This window comes from Artibeus jamaicensis, unplaced genomic scaffold (assembly GCF_021234435.1).
Source record: "Artibeus jamaicensis isolate MK-2021 breed Jamaican fruit bat unplaced genomic scaffold, CSHL_Jam_final contig_1015, whole genome shotgun sequence".
In the NCBI taxonomy this organism is placed as follows: domain Eukaryota; kingdom Metazoa; phylum Chordata; class Mammalia; order Chiroptera; family Phyllostomidae; genus Artibeus; species Artibeus jamaicensis.
The window spans coordinates 18,231,511-18,249,742 of record NW_026521194.1 but is presented as its reverse complement, the minus strand read 5'-3'; the positions used below and the strand labels follow the sequence as shown (position 1 = coordinate 18,249,742).

The 18,232-nt window shown below is 46.9% G+C and overlaps 1 protein-coding gene across 4 annotated transcripts in view; it reads left to right on the top strand.

Annotated features, from left to right (window-relative positions):
• Nucleotides 1–18,232, top strand: part of NRP2 (neuropilin 2) — a 116,278-nt gene that overhangs the window by 94,491 nt on the left and 3,555 nt on the right. For 2 of the 4 annotated variants that reach the window (XM_053656886.1, XM_037166050.2), the window contains exon 16: nucleotides 16,384–16,434. In XM_053656886.1, the coding sequence (XP_053512861.1) occupies nucleotides 16,384–16,434 (51 nt within the window). Of the gene's footprint in view, nucleotides 1–1,026; nucleotides 5,268–16,383; nucleotides 16,435–18,232 lie in introns of those variants that run through there. The other 2 variants (XM_053656914.1, XM_037166048.2) reach the window with 2 other exon arrangements.

Sequence of the window (18,232 nt, the reverse complement as noted above, 5' to 3'; positions counted from 1 at the left end):
CATCATTTTTCAGAAGTAAAGATCATGTTTGGTTTTGGCAAGCTCAAAAGCTCCCAGTCCCATTCTGGGCCAGATTCTCATCTGATGTAAATCTTTGGGAGAATCAAGTTGTAGTACTGTTTTGCATCAAGTGGGACTCCAGCCAGTCTTTCCCCAGAGTTACCCTGGGCTTAAATCTACTACATCATCTCCATGGCAACCAGAGGCCAGCCAGTGAGTGTGGTTGCCTTCTAAATCCTCCACCAGCGCCTCTTCCCTCCTCTGTCTTTTCCGTGATTAAGAACGATCTCCCTCCGCTTGCTCTTACTCACTCTCGCTCTCACACACCCACTATCATTTTGTGCCAACGTTTTCCTCTTGCTGTAACATCCTTCCAATCAGATTTTAAAGCCCTCTATCCAATTAAAGAAATGAATCATTAGTCATTGCTTGACAGTGGTAATTGACCTGTTTAGACAAGACCAAGCTGATTTCAGTGGGCATGGGAGCGTTGGCAATCCAATGTGGAATTTACCTTCAAGTCCAGCCAGCCTAATTAATACACTGTTTGAAAATGCTGGCCCGCCAGACCAAATACTGTATTTCTACACATTCGGGGAATCGGCCTTGCAGAATCCCAGAAGTCATTTCAACATCATTTTCTTCTGTGTGTGTGTGCGTGTGTGCGTGTGTATGGGAATTATACCACTTCTATGCATTACAGAGTAATTGTGGTGTAACAGAAAGAGAAATAGAGCTTTCTAATCATACACGTCTTGGGTGAATCCCATACTTTAGTATTTACTTGCAGCAGCGTGTTGGTTTAACATCTCTGAGCCTCTATTTCCTCATCTGCAAAATGGGTCTGATAGTGCCTCCCGCAAAGTGGTAGTAGAAGAAGTGCTTGCCAGGAAAATAGTGTCATCTTATTCCCCTTCCCTATCCACTCCAAAGCATGTGTGTGTTTTCTCTTTTTGTTTTTAATTAATTTTTTGATTAGTCTGCATGCTCTCAGCCTAGCAACACTCTTCTGTGTCTCTCCACCAGGGGGCACCCTCCTACCAGGGACCGAGCCCACAGTGGACACGGTGCCCGTGCAGCCCATCCCAGTCTACTGGTATTACGTAATGGCCGCCGGGGGCGCCGTGCTGGTGCTGGTCTCCGTCGCGCTGGCCCTGGTGCTCCACTACCACCGGTTCCGCTATGCGGCCAAGAAGACCGATCACTCCATCACCTACAAAACCTCCCACTACACCAACGGGGCCCCTCTGGCAGTGGAGCCCACCCTAACCATTAAGCTAGAGCAAGACCGCAGCTCGCACTGCTGAGGCCCGAAGCAAGGACAGCGCCCAAAACAAACAAGAAAGACTGCAAACATGTTGCCTCGATTTTGCACTTTTTTCTCTTCGCCTAGTCTCTGTGTGAACTCTCAGACATCTCTCTCTCTTGGGGCCCAAACCCTGCGCACTCTTACCCATCCTGACCATGTTTCTTGAGTTCTTTTCCTTTTTCCTTTTGTTGATACCAAACCAACCAGCCGACCCCAGGTCTAATGTTGCATCTTCAAAATGTGAGAAGAGATACACCCCTAAGCACTTCACGGCTCAAGGTTCAGCTGGTTTTCTTCCCGAGACTGGTCCCCTGATGCTTCCCCTTGCCTTACCCCATAACTCCTCTCAGTGGGCAGTCTGCCAGGAGGCTCAAGGGGAAGCCTGGATCTGTGTGTTTGTACATAATATACATTTTGCGTGCGTGAGTAGCGCTGTGTGTGTGTGTGGGTGGGTGTGAGAGCCTGGTGCATTGTCCGGGGGAAATGTGTGGGTGTGTTCCGAGAGGGCCCCCTTTAACTTTTGTGTTACTTCTCCGGGGGTACATTTTACAAGATAATAATATACGATACTAGTTTTGTTTACTTGGAGAAGAGATTGAAGCTTTTTGTTGCCTTAGCTAGCTCTGGCTGGCTTTCTGTTGGCTACCATTGTCATTTCCAGGTACCTAAAAAAAAACTAGAGGCCACATGGACTGAAACGTGGCCCTTCCCATCCCCATCCCCCACCCACCTGACCCAAGAAGAAGGTTCCCTCCATGCACTCAGACACACTCAGGTGTGACCCCCATCACACCTCCTGGCGTCTTTGAAGTAACAAGATAACAGCCACTGGGTGTGAGTGGAACCGCCCCTACTTCCAGCCCACAAGCAAATCTGTCTCATGTTGCCTTATAAAAGAGAAGCTCGTAATGAATGTCTAGCTTTGGTCAGTTAAGTCCAATCTTGGAATAAGTCATAGAGAAAGAGGGAACGGAGGCTGATGTAGGAAAAGCAGTAGCTTATGTCGAGAGCAGGAGGAGGTAGGGGAGAGAAGGGAGGAGGGGGAAGGACTGAAACGTTCTTTTTGTCCCCTCCCCTGAGGGGAATCACTGTCCCAACTTTGGACAGAGTTGAGTAAGAACATCACAAAGCATATTCTTTGGTATTATATCGGTCATTGTGATAGCATCTGTAAAACATGGGGGGAAAGAGATCATTTGCTTTCTTTTCACGGTGTTGATGTGTGCCTGAACCTACAGCCACTAAAATGTAAGGCTGTCCACCTGACGTATTTGAATATGATGAGAGAATAAAGAGTAACTGTTTTTAAATGCACCAATGCGCTACCCCTTATCGCATTCATAGCATCTGGCAAATACACCCTCATAGGCTGGCCTGGCGTTTCCAGATGTTGCCGCTCCGGCAGGAGAAAGTATAATGAAGATAAATCTGTGGCTGCCCATTTGTCCTCTCTAAGCAACACAGGGAAAGGGGCATTGGAGATAAATGGCCTAATGATCTTGTGCGAAGGATAGATTCCATAGTGAAGTTAATATCATTGATAGGAAATGCATATTTTAATAAGATTCTCAGAGTACTGGGGCTCCACCTTCGGGCTGTTTATTTCTCACCTTCCTGCTAGGAATCCACTGGGGAAGTGTTAAGATTCTCTCCAAAGTTGGTGGTTGCCTGGGCTGAAAGTCTCTAGATACCTTCTGAGAACAAAATACTAATGATTGATTTTTTTTTCGGCTGCTTGGGAGAGACTTTTAGCATTCTTTCAGAATATCCACATCATCCCTCTAGCGTTCTACACACTGACTTTCGCATCTGGTTTGTCTCATCCTCCCGAAAGAATGGTGCTCTCCCACTCTTAATTCTATTTCAAAGAGCAGCTCTGTCTCAACCACAGCAGCCCTGCCAAGAAAAGATGAAAGGCTAGAGTATGAGCCACCTTGACATTTCAAGAAGAGTCCTACCCTGGTTGAAGATGGAAAAGAGAAGCAGGGAGAGGGAGGAGGGACAGGAGCCCAGGATACCATGTGATGACTTCCATGCCAGTCACCAAGGGCCTTTTATGTCACGTGTCTACATCCAGCCGTGCATTTGGGGCCAGACATTCCCTCGAAATGATTGGCATCCCTGCAGGCACCCAGGGAAGCGTGTGTCAGGAAGTTACACCTGGAAAATCCAGCCAGTGTAGCAACTGTCTGAGTTACCAAACACCCTTGAGGATTTCCCTTCTTTAAAAGAAGATGACAACAACTTTGTGAATATGCTGTATCTTTATCTGATGCCCCATGTGGCATCATCTTTATGCCATAGTTGAGAACATGAGACTGCTCAAATCTTTGTGAACCCCATGACGCATTTCAGCTGGGGGTGTCTCTCTCTCTCTCTCTCTCTGTCTCTCTCTCCCCAGCAACTTTCATAGTATTATCCAGGTACTATGCTAAAAGGGCAGCTCTTCTATAAAATCATGACTTGCATCTTTCAAAAGCAAAATTCTGTGTTTCACAGAGGGAGAGAAGGCTCACTCTCTTCCAAGAAAAATAGACCAGACAGGTGAATGCATGCGTGCATGTGTTTAAGAGTTGCTTCTCAGAAGACAAGGAGGTAATAGCAACCAATAAAATAAAAATGAATGGATGAATGAACTGAAGGTCTAGCTCGGGCTGTCAAAGTTTTTGCCTTAGTAGAGGTCTTGTGTCAACAGACCCAGGGAGGAGACCCGTATCTCTGGGTGGAAACCCTTCCTTGATGTTGTGCTGGCAATTGCTAACCCCTAATTGCTGGAAAAGGCAGGAAGAAAGGGGGGGAAAGATAATATCATTGCCATTAACAAAACAGGATGCTTAAAATAAAGTAAAATGGTCCTTTCCCTTATCCCACCTTCTTGGTACTAAAGCCAGAAAAGTGTAGGAAATACAGTCATGTTTTCGAGGTTGACACCCCATCTTTCAAAAGACCCTGTCTTGAAAATGAAGCTAGCAGGCAAGCAAACACCTAAATAATCAAAAATTACCAAAGAACAACCACAACGACAAAAGAAAGAAACCAAGAAAACTTAAACATTGGAACTTCCCGTTCTTATCCCCTCGCCCTGTAACTGTGACAACTCTTGCATTGCTCAGTTGCCTGTGTGTCAAAATAACTTGTGGACATTGGAAACTATTTGAAAATGTATTGTGTGGAATGTAATAAAATGACAATATTTTTTATACAAACATCTGGGTTTTTCTTTTCTCCTTTGCCTGTGAGAACAAAGCTGAAATGTAGGCTTTGAACAAATTGGTGTTTTCACAGTTTACAGATTATCTTCTGAGCCACAGGGCCTTTCTGTGGGAGGTAGGTGGGTTTTTCTCTATGAGACCGAAATGCCAGCTTTTCTCTCGTGTATTTTTATTACTGCTTGTTAGGAGTTTTATCCAGTTTCTGCAGCTGAGCCAACTTTTATGATTGGTGTGGGATGTTTGCAGAAGTTGCTAAGTGCTAAATTGTTCAATGGAATTTCCACAAAACTTCTCTTGATGGCAAACCCCTGGAGATTGGACTCTCCTTTCAAAGGGTCCCCCAGAGGAATGGGACCCATGGGCCTGAATCATGTACTTGAAATCTGTGGAGACAGATAAACTTCCTTTGGAGAAGTGGCGACATCTTAGCTTTTGCATACCTCATTATTACTTCCAGGGGAATGTTGATCTCCAGTTGATGAGCACTTTCTCAGGCAAAACTTGTAGCATGTCCGAGGCTCATAGATATTCCAGACTTCATTTTGCAGCAAGTAGTGAAGACAATGATATGATTGCCGTGAACCCGGAACTCTCCGGGTAGAACCATTTATAAAAGGGACTTTCTATAAAAACTGAGGAGAGTGGCTTTGGGGGAACTTGTTCAAAAAGCCAGGTCTCGTTGACAGGTATTTTTCTTTGGTTCCCTTCTTTGGGTTGATAGCAATTCGTTGTATAACATATTTCTATCATAGGGGGATTAGGGGAGAAAAATCTAGGAACTACAACCTCCCAGATGTTCAGTGTCTCTCGAAGGTGGTGAAGAAGAGGTCGTGGAAGGATCTCCCACCACGGCCTAGTCATAGAGCATTCCATTCACACAGCAGCCTTCCGCAGGGGTCTGCGCACCAGGAAGACAGGCCTTACCAGGAACCTATGCAGAAGGCCCAGCTTCCACCAGAGTCCTTCTTTCCCCTCTCTAAACCTAGGTCCAGGAAAAAGTGCTCTTACGACTCTTCTACCTCCTCCGGGCTTCTGGTTTTCAGAGCTTCCAGGAAGCCCTGTGAGCACAGATGGCCCCATGCAGCGGTCTCTGTCCTGTGCAGGGGAGCAGAGTAGAATGTCCTCTATGAGAGCCTTGTTTGTTCCCCACCCCGCCCCCTGACACGCGTAATTACCCATTTTGTCTAAATAACATTTGGCTTTCCTTAAAGCCATTTGTTCCCATTAGTAAAGGATGAAATGAAAACATCTCTCAACGTATTTGTTTCAGGCAAAGACCAGGGCTCAGTCAACATTTTCCTGAGCTGGCCTGGGGCCAAATTCTCCGGACTAAATTAAATTAGCCATTGTTTATGCTTCAGTAGCATTGCCGTTTTTGAGGCCCTCTTTGCAAATTTCATCATTGCTCTTCCCCCCTTGACTCTAGTCCCAAGGCTTATTCTACAGGTTCTTTCTCTGCCCCAAAAGGGCAAAGTCTGTTAGGACTCTAATCTTAGGCCTCAGACACAGTGCTATTATCAGCGTGGTGTTTCAGATTGAACTCAAGCATAAATGTTAGAGAAATTGTGTTCCATGGATCATAAATACCAGATGTCGAGGGCAGCGTGGTCTGTTTGGGCTCCTACCTGGCCCTTTACGACTGTTTAAATGGGTATTCTTGCTGTTGAAGCAGACACCGCCCCCCTAGCCCAGATAACTGAAGTCCAGCCAATCAGCAGGCTTGTGTTTATTGTCCCCGCCCCTCTTCACTGATGGCTTTTGTTTTACACACACACTGTGGCCTTTCTGTAATCTTCGATGGAAAGAGCTTCGGTTTTAGGTTTTGATTTGTCTGCGTTGCAGGCCGCCCAATCTGAGCCAACCTGCAGATCTGTCCGTGCGGCTTGTTTTCTGTCCTTAATTGCGCACATCACTGGGGTGCTCACAGCTGCAGTCTGTCTTTCATCCACTTCAGTGACGGACCAAAAAAAACACAAAACAAATCCAACCAGAGAAAAAAGGGGGGGGGGGGAACACCAGCTGATAGCCTTGCAATCGGCAGGGAAAAGCATCGCCTTACATTAATAAATTAAAGGCTGGGAAGAGTGTAGGAATTCATGAAGCCCGACACGGATCGGGCACACTGGAGGGCGTCTGGAGGTTAGATGTAGTCGGAAAGCTGCACCCCCAGGAGGCGCCAGGCCACAGACCTCAGCCAGAGTCCAACTGTACTAACAGTGGAAGGAAGGGCTCCCTCTGACCCCAAACCTAAGCAATGAAGAGATTCAGGGTTTGAGGAATCACCAAAGGGCGAAACCTTTTTTAGCATGGAATGGCACAAAGGAGAACCTAGGTGCTGCCGGAAAACCAGCAGAAACCACTCTTGCCCCAAGTGCCCAGGGGGTGGGCAGGTAACCCAGAGTCATTCTCGTCTGGGTAAAGTAAGAGAATGGGCTTATTCTTGGGCTTTTCAGTCACTGACCCTCAAGAGTTCACAAAAACTAAAGTCCCACGGGCATTAAACCAAGAAACAGAAGAGGCGGTTCGAAGCACCAAGGGCAGACTTGCCGGCGGCTGCCCTGGGTGTCGAGTGGGGAAGCACCGCTTGGGGGAGGCTTGTGACTAGAGGGCTTATGGATCCTAAAACAAGCTGGGGAACAGTGGGGGGCAGTGACTGGTTTCTTTTCTTTTTTTTACTTTTTTATTCTTTTTTTACAAGTTATACGTGGCTACATCCTCATGCCCCTCCCCAGCAGGTGTAACCACAAGAGATGGTTGGAGGTATAGATGACTAGGCCTTGCTTTATACCTTTACACACATATGTGCATGTCCGATTCTGTGGTTTGGTTTGGTTCTGCGTAAATGGAATCATCGCGGTGGCTCTCTGGACAGCTTGCTTCTTTTCATTTGACAAACTCTCAAGGTCACGTCAGTGCACATGGACAGATTTACCCCACCGATTTTAGCTGCTGCGTAGCATTCCGTGTCATGTTTAAGTACCATAGTTTATTAGCTGCTCCCGCACTGGTGAGCATTCGGATTGTGTCCAGTTTGTTTGTCTTTTACCGTTATAAACAATGTTGCAATGAACATCCTTGACATCACCTCTTTGTGCACGTTTCTCTCCGATGGAATTTTGGGGTCGGACGATGTGCCCGTCTTCATTTTAGTGCGTGCCTTGACTGGCTGAGGTTTTCCTTTTAAATGAGCCTGTCCCCGCTGGAGAGGGTAACAAAGCAGTGGACATCCCTGTCACATTTGCACCGCCACATAATCTCTGTGACTATCTCCCTTTCTCTAATGAGTGCTTGCAAGAAAGGACTCTGGATAGTTTTAGCCAAAGGGAATTTTAATCCTGGGGACTTCTTCCAAAAACTTCCACTATGAGGAGAATGTGGGCCCGACTGTGGGCGGCAGCCCACCGGAGCTGCGGCAGCTGCGGCCCAGGAGTTAATTCTGTGCCCGGTTCAGCAGGCAGAGCCCTGTTCTCCATGATTAATGAGTTCCACTTGGTTTCCTCAAAGAGTGACTGTGCTGTGCCTTGCTGTTATTTATTTATGCTTTCTACTAAAAAATTCATGTGAAAAACATCCTTTAAGGTCAGTGCACAGTATTGTACTGCAGACTAAAATGTTCCAGCAGCCACAAGTAGGTCTACATGCTGACTGAGACTCTGCAATCCTTGGGCCCTGTGCCCGGGGCCCCACACTGAGCCTAAGAGGAGCAGGCTTTCTGGACTGAAAGGAGGTATCCAGCTTCCCTCTGAGAAGGTTTGGGGCTCATGTGACCCCAGGAGAGACACCAGGCAACAAGGCTGTTTTCTCGTGGGAGGTTCATACATGCAGGCAAAGCTACTAGCCCCAAACGGCTCTAGGGAGGAGTGGCAAATGGGAGAGAAACCAAGGGACCTGTTAGTCCAAAACACCATTTCTTCCAAGAGCACTGCCCTGATTTCTACTGCGCACTAAGACAAAGTGGTCATGAAAATGTGACCTGGACTCAGAGCATCATGGATAGTTCTTGCGGCCGTACAGGGGCTTTGTGGGTTTTCGGTGTCTGCCAGAAATCCAGGACTGCTAACTCCTGGGCATGAGGCTTGTGTAGATAGCTCTGGATGGTTCAGGGAAAAAAAGCAGCGTAAGCCTGAGATGTGGGTGAGCTAAGAGACCTGTCACCACACACACACAAGCCTTGTTTTGTCTTCTATGTATAATTGTGTAAAATTGAACCCTTTTAGTATCATTAACTAACATACCCAAAAGCAAGGCTCTGATTCAGAGCCGGCGTGACAGTACACCATGTCTTGGCCTTTGACCACAGCGATTTTTCTCAGGCAGCAGGACTCATTAACAGGTTGCCTGAACTGGAGTTCTCTGTACCTTGTTAGAGAGCAACCAGCTCCCGTAATGATGGGAGTGCAGAGATAGCTTCGAGCAGAGGTGGCCTTGACCAGAGTCCTGTTCTCAGCTAGCCTGCTGGTGTGAGACTACATTTTAGTACAGACATTTAAAGAGCTGTTTTGTCCCTCACTGATTCCCTATTGCCACCAAGGAGTTAGGAACAGGAGTATAAGGACCTTGGGGACCCCCGTTGGCATTCCCATCACTTCTCCACGGCAGCATCAACAGCTGGTACTGAGGTAGGAAAACAGACATTAGGACCTACATGGGGGTGATGTGGGAGCATCAGAGGAGACCCGAGGTGCCTCACCAGCCTTGGCCAGGTGCAGACCAAGAGGGTGAACTCAATAATAGTGTCCGTGAGAAGCCCCGGGCCCACAGCATCATCACCATCTGCTCTGGACCTCCTGAGGGGCCGTCGCCCCTCCTCTCTCCTTGAGGAGGGCCTGTCTCCACCGTCTGCCTTTGTGCCAGGTGTTCATCCTCAGCCTCCGCCCTCTTCTCTCTCCGTGGCCCCGCTTGTCTCTTTCCCGAATTCTTACGCTCTCTCTGCCCTCCCACCACCCACAACCTTCTCCCAGAAAAGCATGGATCAGATTCCTTTCACCGAGGCTTAATTGATTGTTTCCTCCAACTTGTTGCATTCTTAGAGGAGACCAAAACTAAAGCCAGAGCCATTATTCTGTTATGTTCTAATTATTTACATAAATACATGTTATTACATTGGTCACCGGCAAGCTTCTAGGGAAATCACCTCTTGAATGGGTAGAGAGAGGCACCTTGAGGGAACACCCAAAATCTCACCACAGAATCATTCATTCATTCTTGTGTTCGGAAAAGCTGCCCAGCTTGTAAGTATAACCAACTGTCTAGGTAAGATACAAATGTAAGAGGTTGTTTTCAGGTCCTCAAGAAAATGAGGAGCCGTCTTTAAGAAGACATCCTTTCTACAGTGGTGGAAAACATCTCTGATTTTTCAGTGGCCCAGAGCAAAGATGAGACTCTAGAATTGTCTTCCACCTGCATCACTGGGTTTCTCCAGCCCGTGCACTTGTGAAGCCTCTCTCCAGAGCTAGCTTCTCTCTGGCTGCATTTTTCTTATGTTCACGCCATTGTGGGGGCCCAATGGAGCTGTTCCAGCCTCCACCGCTTATCTGCTGCCACACTTGAAAGTATTATTAGGTCATTTCACAGCCTTCCCATTGCAGCTGGAGTTCCCAATCCTGTTTAGCGTTTCCCCCCAGTTACCCAATTAACGGTAATAGGAAATAATGGCTAGATTCAAGTTCCGACTCTTCTAATATCTCAAACCAAACCCCCTTTTCCTTTCCAGCTTGAAACCACTTGAAAACTCCAAAAGAATATTTTTTCCATGACTTTCCATAGATTTGGCTGTAGCCCAAGAGAGAGAAACTCACGATGAAGGCCCTTCTAGTGGTGCTTCTAAACTCAAGCCAAACCCAGCAAGGGGTGAATGACTTTCAAGTAGCCTGACTCTGTGGAGGAGCTTTGACGAAGTTTAGATGCACAGCTGAACTTTTGGCTTTTTATAGCAACTGGGAATGAGCACCTCTAACTGGGGAAATTGAGTGTCGTGGGGGGAGAAGGACCTGTAGCCAATACCAAATTAAACACTTTAAAGGGCCAAGGAGATATTTAAACCAGGAGATATTTATCTCCTGGTCCTTCATTGTTTCTCATTTATTTTGGTCCCAGTGTTGTGTCTCCCGCTGGGGTCAAAACAGAGAGGCTGAGAGGACTTTCTGAAGGCTGCTCCCGTCCGAACGGTCCGGTGATGTAGCTGGCTCAGGAAGTTCAGAAGCTTGGAATCAAATTCAAGAAGGGCTCGGAGTGGCCGAGAGCTTTTCCCAAACAAATCGTAGTCCCAAAACAAGGTGTTGAAAATGTGGCTTGCTCTCAGTTCTACTGCTGATTTGTTCAGCGATTTACTGCATTTTTCTGCCCTCCTTTCTCAATTTTCTCTTTAAAATAGAAGCGATGACACCTGGTACCTGTGAAAATGAATGATTTCCACGATTTTCTGCATGGAAGTCTCTTCCATCCTTGCTTTAAAGGCCGCTTGCAGTTGGGCGGGTTGTGTGGAGGTGTTAAGGCTGGCTTTCCGTGAGGTTTCCTCAGCCCTGTCTCTTAAGGTGGAGACTTAAAACTTGGGGCACAGTTACCCACATCATCGTTTCCTGGATTGCCAGATGGCAGGACTGGCTGCTAAGCCTAATGAACAAGTATTGCAAACGCAGAACTGCATGGCTCCCGTGTGTCCGTCCTTTTCATGGTCTGCTCTCTCCTTGCACACCCGAAGATCGATGCCTTCAGGGCGCAGCCACTTCCAGGGGAGGACAGACGTGGGGTGAAGGCTGGGGCAGTGAGCCATGTGCGGCCACAGAGCCCGTGCCTGTAGGTGGCGCCTTGTCCCCTCCTGCCAGCAGCCGTCCTCAGAGAGTCTTCATCAGAAGGGCTCTCGTTGCCTTCCCATTTTCTGCCCATGAAGACGATAGAGTTTCTAGAACAGGGAAGATCAGTGGTTACTTTACGGAGGAGCAGAGACTCAGGGAGGTCAATGACTTGTCCGGGCAGTGGCAGGATGCAGACAAGAAGTAGGTAGTCTGTTTCCAGGCCAGTGCTCCCAGCCCTCCACTCCTCCATATCCCGTGTGGCTTCCCCTCAGGTACGGAGTGGATGGCCCCTACGGTCTCTCTGCTAATGCACTCTGGGTGGAAAACCTGTCCTCAGTACCAACCGAGCCTCTGAATCCACTGCTCAGAGTTGGCAGGGAAGGGACTCTCCAAAGAGAACCAGTGATAGTCAGTGTCCTGAAGTGATCTGTGTGTGAGTGACCCAGGGATGGACTGTCATAAATCATTTATCCAAAGGTAGCCAGTGATTTGGGGCAGGCTCCTTACTCTTCGAGCAATCCCGGGAAGCATCCTTGACACTGCAGAAAGTACACAGAGCAATGTCAAGGCCAATACGCACAGTGGATCACAGCACAGCAGAAGTGGTGAAAGTGAAGGTTTCAAGTTTTCTGTAACAGAAAAACAAACTAACCCCAAACGATCTTAATAGAAAAGAAAAAATGGAAATACACTAAGGAGAAAAGAGGATACAATGTGTGTGTCTGTGTGTGTGTGCGTGTGTGTAGAGCGAGAGAGAGAAAGCATTCTTGTTTCAGCCCTAGCTCGCGCTCAGCGGGGAATTTCCCAGTTGCAGGTTGGAGTGGCTGCGGCGGCGTTCGCCCTGCAACAGCATGGGTGGTCTCACCACACCAGGCAGTGTTCCTGACCCCTTGGGGGAAACATCTCCTTCGACTAAGTTCAGTTCTTACCTACCTGTGACTGTTTACCCTTCGTGCCATAGTGTTGTGATCTACTGATAAGGACCCTGGAGAATATTTGACTGTTCGGGGGTGAAGGGAGTTCCTGGAGCTGTCCAGTGTATGTTTTAATAGCTCTTGCCCTGAAAAGTCAGGATAATGGGAGCTTTATCTTGAATCACTCATCACTGTGAATCTAACCCACCTGTTGATGTTGCTAAGGGAAGGGACACCTGGGGAAATAAGAGGACTTACAGTCTGAGGTTCAATGTCATTATGAAAATGACCATGTCTTGTCGAACCTGGGTTTTGTTTGTTTTTATTTTTTAAGTAGGCTGCACTGCTCACTTGATTACTCCACACCTGTAAAGCTCTGTTAAATTCCCTTCTGGGCACTCAAAGGCATTGCTTCCTCTCATTACGCTGCTCTGCAGCAGCTGGTGAAGGCAGAGGGGGATGGAGACCCGACTCTCCTGCCGGAAGCACAGGGTGGAAGATTTGTGGCCAGCCAAGGCAATCTCTTTGAATTTCTCAGTGGATCTGCTCTCAACCAAGAAATCAGTGCATGAGTCAAAAGCTCCAGGTGCCGTGTTTGAAACCATTCCTAGAATCCACAGCTTGCAGCCTCGGTTCTGCAGCAGCACCTTCCTCGCCCCCAGGTTTCCTTCCTGGCAGTGGCCCGGCCTCGTCTGCCCACTCCCTGCCCTGGGCTCCAGCAGCACTTGCAGTCCCCTTCACAGTGTCCCACTGTCCTGTATGCTATTTCGGCATGGGCAGGTCTTTCCTTCCCAACCACAGGGAAGGGCCTTGATTGTAATACCTGATCCCATACATCTTCCTTTCCCAGAGTGCACAGTATGGTTCCCCGGGCACCCAGGATACCCCCTTAATAAGTGATGGTTGGCCAATTGGTTAGTTTGTCGGTCGATGAAGAACAATTTCTATCAGCCTTACCTCTCTGAGTAATGTCTATCATGGAAAACGTGAAGCCCTGCGTTTCAGATTTCCACATCTTCATGGTCATGGTCATGAGTGGTCTTCATTAGTTCTCATCAAAGTGGGGAGTTATTAATGCAGGCAAACAGCTGAAGGGTCTGTGTCCAGTCAACTGGGACCCAAGACGGGGCAGACCTTTATTTCTACTAGAATGGCGCAATGGGAATGTGGTGGCAGTCATAGTGTCCTGCCCATGCCTGGAGAACTTGAGTGCAGACTTGGGGCGGAGGGGCCCTGGTTTGGCCATAACACAGTACTAAGAGTCAGAATTCAGGCTTGGCGGTCGGACTGGCCTGAGATTGAACCCACACAGGGGCCCAAAAGGAACTAAGGTCATGTGAGCACAAAGGTTGAAAGTGGAAGTCGTGTGGGTGGTCAGATCCATTTCTGGTCTGTATTCTCCACAAGGTGTGGCCCATTCCACTCTCCCTCATCTATCTCACAGTTATAACCACACCCACATACTAGAACAGAATCAGGGAAGCTTCTTTCCGAGCTTTTCTTCATTAAAAACAAAAATTAAAAACAGAATTCCAAGTCACTTGTGCCCCATATTTTTGCCATCTGCCTCACTTCCCAAGCTGGGTCCCCATCGTGTGGCTGTCATTTTTCCTTCCCAGGAAGGTGCTGCCTCCACTCTCTGCCTTGAGCTTCTAGTTCATCACCCTCCCTCTTCCAAACCCTTGCCTTCTCTTTGCCAGACCCACAGGAACCCAGTGGCAGAACCCCACTCCTTCTTGCCAGCGCCCTGAGGAAATAGGCTGAGTTTCCCTACCAAGCTCAAAAGAAAAAGAAGGTGGCCTGTGAAGGGTAAAGAGGATTTTGAGAAAGAATGCTCTTAATCGAACACAGATATCAAGAATATTAGCAAAGGGACTAGAGAAAATTGCTATCAAGTTAAATTGCTTTTTGTACGAATGTTCCCTTTATTTGGGTTTTCCCCAGTGTGCCATTCTTTCTTTAAGGCTTGGTGAGCAGATGCGCTTTTGAAAATGTTGATTAACTTATCCTTTTTTCAACCCCTTCTCATCACCCAAACTGCTGGGAGCAGTCAAAAGCCAAGTTAAGCTTCTCATGTGTTCTTCACTTTAAGTAGGCTTTGATTTTCCAGAATCTGCAGAAATATCAGTCATATTTAGGCAATCAATTTCATAGACCACTTTCATTGGTCCATTTTCTTAGAAATCTCATCTAGTCCTCTGCCTCCAGAGACAAGAGGCTGTGATCTCCTGGCACAACATGTTCTCATAGTCATTACCACCCTCTACCATTTTTTTTAAGACTCATGCTACATGCATCCCTTTCCATCAACAGTGTCCTAACAGTTCTTCCCTGAAGTGGTGGGATGGAATAAGATGGCAGTCTAGCCTCAAAGAATTCGTCACAGCCTTGGCAAAGACCAAATACCTCAAAGCGATTTGGCCCAAAACCCACTGGCAGTAACCCCACAACTTTTATTCTAGGCTGATTCATACCATCTTATCCAGTGTTCTTTCTCTTTTAACCATGAAGGTGTTAAGACCTATGAGCATCTCATCAAAATGATTAATTGTTAGAAATAGGATGGCTTCCTTCCACATGTGTTGGTTTTTTTCATAAGGTTAAAAAACCTCTCCGAGCAGAGAGTTTCACAGGCTCGATTTGATCCCTATGACAGACACCACCTGCCTTTGGTTCATTCACATTCATGTCTTTTTTCCAAGGAAACAGGCTGCCGTGTAGGGGCCTAAAGAACAATGCAGGGGATGGGCACTGGGGTGAGGAAGCTGGCCTGGCCTGCGGGTGCCAGTTGGTGCACTATAAACATGCCAGGAACAGGCTGGATTTATGGCAGATCAGTGCCACATGGCGTCAGTCCTTTCAAGTGGGGTCTTGGCACATTGTTGTGTGTACATGCCTTTCTAGAGACCAAGAGGATGAGAATGTGCTTTAGCACTTTAGCCAGGAATGGGGAGGTCTTCTAATATGATTATGACCGCTGCCTCCAGGAAAGGATTGGATTTTATGAGTGGCCATGATGGATCAATCTCTCGTTCAGGTCATGGTCAAGCAGATCTTCCCTGAGATGTTGTGCTGCTGAGGGAGGAGTTCAGGCTCGTCTGATGGCTTTTTTTCCCTTTTTGTTTGATACATTAGCTGTTTGCAATTTGGGTTGTGTTTTAAATTTTGATTTCTGCATATCAACTTATAGCGCTGACTTCAAGTTTGTCTGCCTGACTTTAGGTTGAATAAAACTCCCAAAGGGCCACACACATTCATTTGGTGCCACTTTGCTGACAGCCAAGACAAGCATAATTAACTTGTGAGATTGGAAGAGATGATAAAACCCTGCTCTTCACCACATATTTGATTCTCTATTTAATGTTTTACCATTTTAAACAGGTAGTTTTTATTACCTCTAATTTCCATAAGATGGACAGCCTAATGAATAGAGACACCTGTATTACAGCCCTCCCCCCAAAAATTATCATAAAAAGAAAAGAAGAAAGTAGTGGTAATACTGCAGAAAATTCAGAGTAAATTAACTTAGCTCTATTCAAGCCTGGGCTAGTCAGATTGGATGCCTACGTTTGATCTATTCGAAACTGGAGAGAGCCAATAGAAAAAAATAGGGAAGGAAGGATGAGCAATATGAGCACAGACATGTGAGGGTGAATAGGCATTATGACATTCTTTCCAATTCTACATCTACACTAAAATACATAACAATGAAACGTGACTTCCTTAAATTACCGTACATCTGTTTGAAATCCAGAAGAGAAAGACTCTTGTACCTTGAGTCCTCTTAGATGTACGCATGTAAGGAGGGGCAGCGTGTTATACTAAATGAACATCACAGTAATGGCAACTGAGGATGGGCATATAATGTCGTTGAAGTTGCCTTAGACAATCATTAGAAAGACACGAGTGAGAACTTACTTAGCACTAAAGACCTTTCTTATTGTTTCTGTTCTTCTGGCTACTGGAAATAAAGACAAATCATTTGAGGAGAAAGGCTCCAGTAACATACCCAAATGAGTGTTCTAGAAGCAGATGTGATGCTTTGCTGCCCATCATTGTGGGGAGTCATTTTCAGAAAGGTTGAGTCTCTGCCTTGTAGCCATGGTGGTAGAACTTATTATAAGTTGATTTGCCTGTTCTCTTTTTCATTATAGTGGACATCCCAGAAATACATGGGAGAGGGGGCTATGAAGATGAAATTGATGGTGAGTATTGCTATGATTTAGCAGATAATCATGAAATTCAAGTTTGGTTATAAAGACGTCAACCAAAATAATGCCCAGGGTATTAGAAGGCCAGAAACCACCAATTGCTCTGTCAAGGTCAAATTTGGAGTTTCAAAAGTTTATTGAGTTTCCTCTGCCTAATCCAAAACAGGTCCCCTATGTCGGGCAACATTCAACACTGATGGACTTCAAATCTGGATAAACCCTTTAGAAGTAAGAGCCAGGCTCCTCTACCCAAGTCAGGGTTTGAACCCACCAACCTCCTTCCTAAAAGGGCCTGAGTGAACGCGTGTAAATGTGGGTTTTCTCCCAGGCCTGCCGTGGCTTCCGGATCCCTGGCTTGCAGCCACGCTTTTCACACTGTCCAGGACTCCAGGTTGGGTCTTGCTGCAAGATGTGTTTCTTTTTCACACTGCCCATCTCGAATTTTCCTATTTATTCCAAGCTCTATTTCCCCCCTTCAAACACACATACTTCAAAAGGCTGAAGCACGAGCCTTGACTGCAGGGCGGCCGAGCAACCGAGCAACCGTGTCGATGTAATTTCTCCCCCTGGCCCCCGACTCATAGCAGCTCGGGTCTCCTGGGGCTTCTCAGAGTGCCAAAGTTGATCTCCGAGAGGGATCACAAAGGTGCCCCTCCAAGAACAGCTCTAGACCAAGATTGATGCATTTAAGAAGAGCAGTTTATAGAGCAGCTGCTTTTAACCTGACCTTAATCAAACACTTCAAGTGTAGTTATAGAAACAGAGTGACTAATCCAAACAGCACCTTGTTAACTGAAGGCAGACTCTCCCTGCAAAGCCCAGGCTAACGCTCCTTTTATGGACAAAGCTGCACAACTGGCCTCCGTGGGGAGGCTGCGGCGGATCAGCAGCCGAAGGCCAGTCACGGGGAGAGGGTGGGGGGAGAAGGAGGCAAGAAGCCTGATCCAAGTCCTAGTGTAACTGCTTGCTAACTCTGGGACTTGGAGTGAGTCACCTAATTTCTTAAAACCTCAGTTTCCTCATATATTACAAAATATATCTATCACCTGGCTTTCTGCATGGAACTATTAGGGAATCCCACAGAGTGAGTCGTGAAGTGGGCATGCCTTGGCTCTGTAGAAATATATTCGTTTGCTCAGGCTGCCTAACAAAGTACCACAGACTGGGTGGCTTAAACAACAGAAGTTTATTTCTCACCATTCTGGAGCCTGGCAGTCCAAGATCAAGGTGTTAACAGGGCTGGTTTTCTCTGAGGGTCGTGAGGGGAAGATCTGTTGCAAGCCTTTCTCTTTGGCTAGCAGATGGCCACCTCTATACCCACATGGCATTCCGCCATCTGTGACCGTCTCCAAATGTCCCCTTTTTAGGAGAACACCAGTCACATTGAATGAGGGCCTAGCCTATTTTAATTCGATTACCTCCGTAAAGCTCCTATCTCCAAATAAGGTCACATTCTGAGGTACTTGGGTTTCAGACTTCAATGTATGAATCTGGGGAAGGTACAGAATTCAACCCATTAGTGAGGTAGGAAGTGAGGTCTGGTAGCTTGGGAAAAAACCTGCTGCTTGGGTGGCCAGAAATGCTAAATTGAGAAACTCCCCAGGGGCAAACAGTCTCAGCCCGTCCTTCGATTCAACTCAAAGCAGTTGGAAGTAAGGGATGAGGAGGCAAAGAAAGAAGGGTGTCCACACACAGGGCCCCCAGAGGTGCTCCAAAGATGCCCTGGTAGTTCTGTTATAATGTGTTTACTTGGCACAAGTCAAGTAATTTAGGTATCAAGTACTTAGACTGT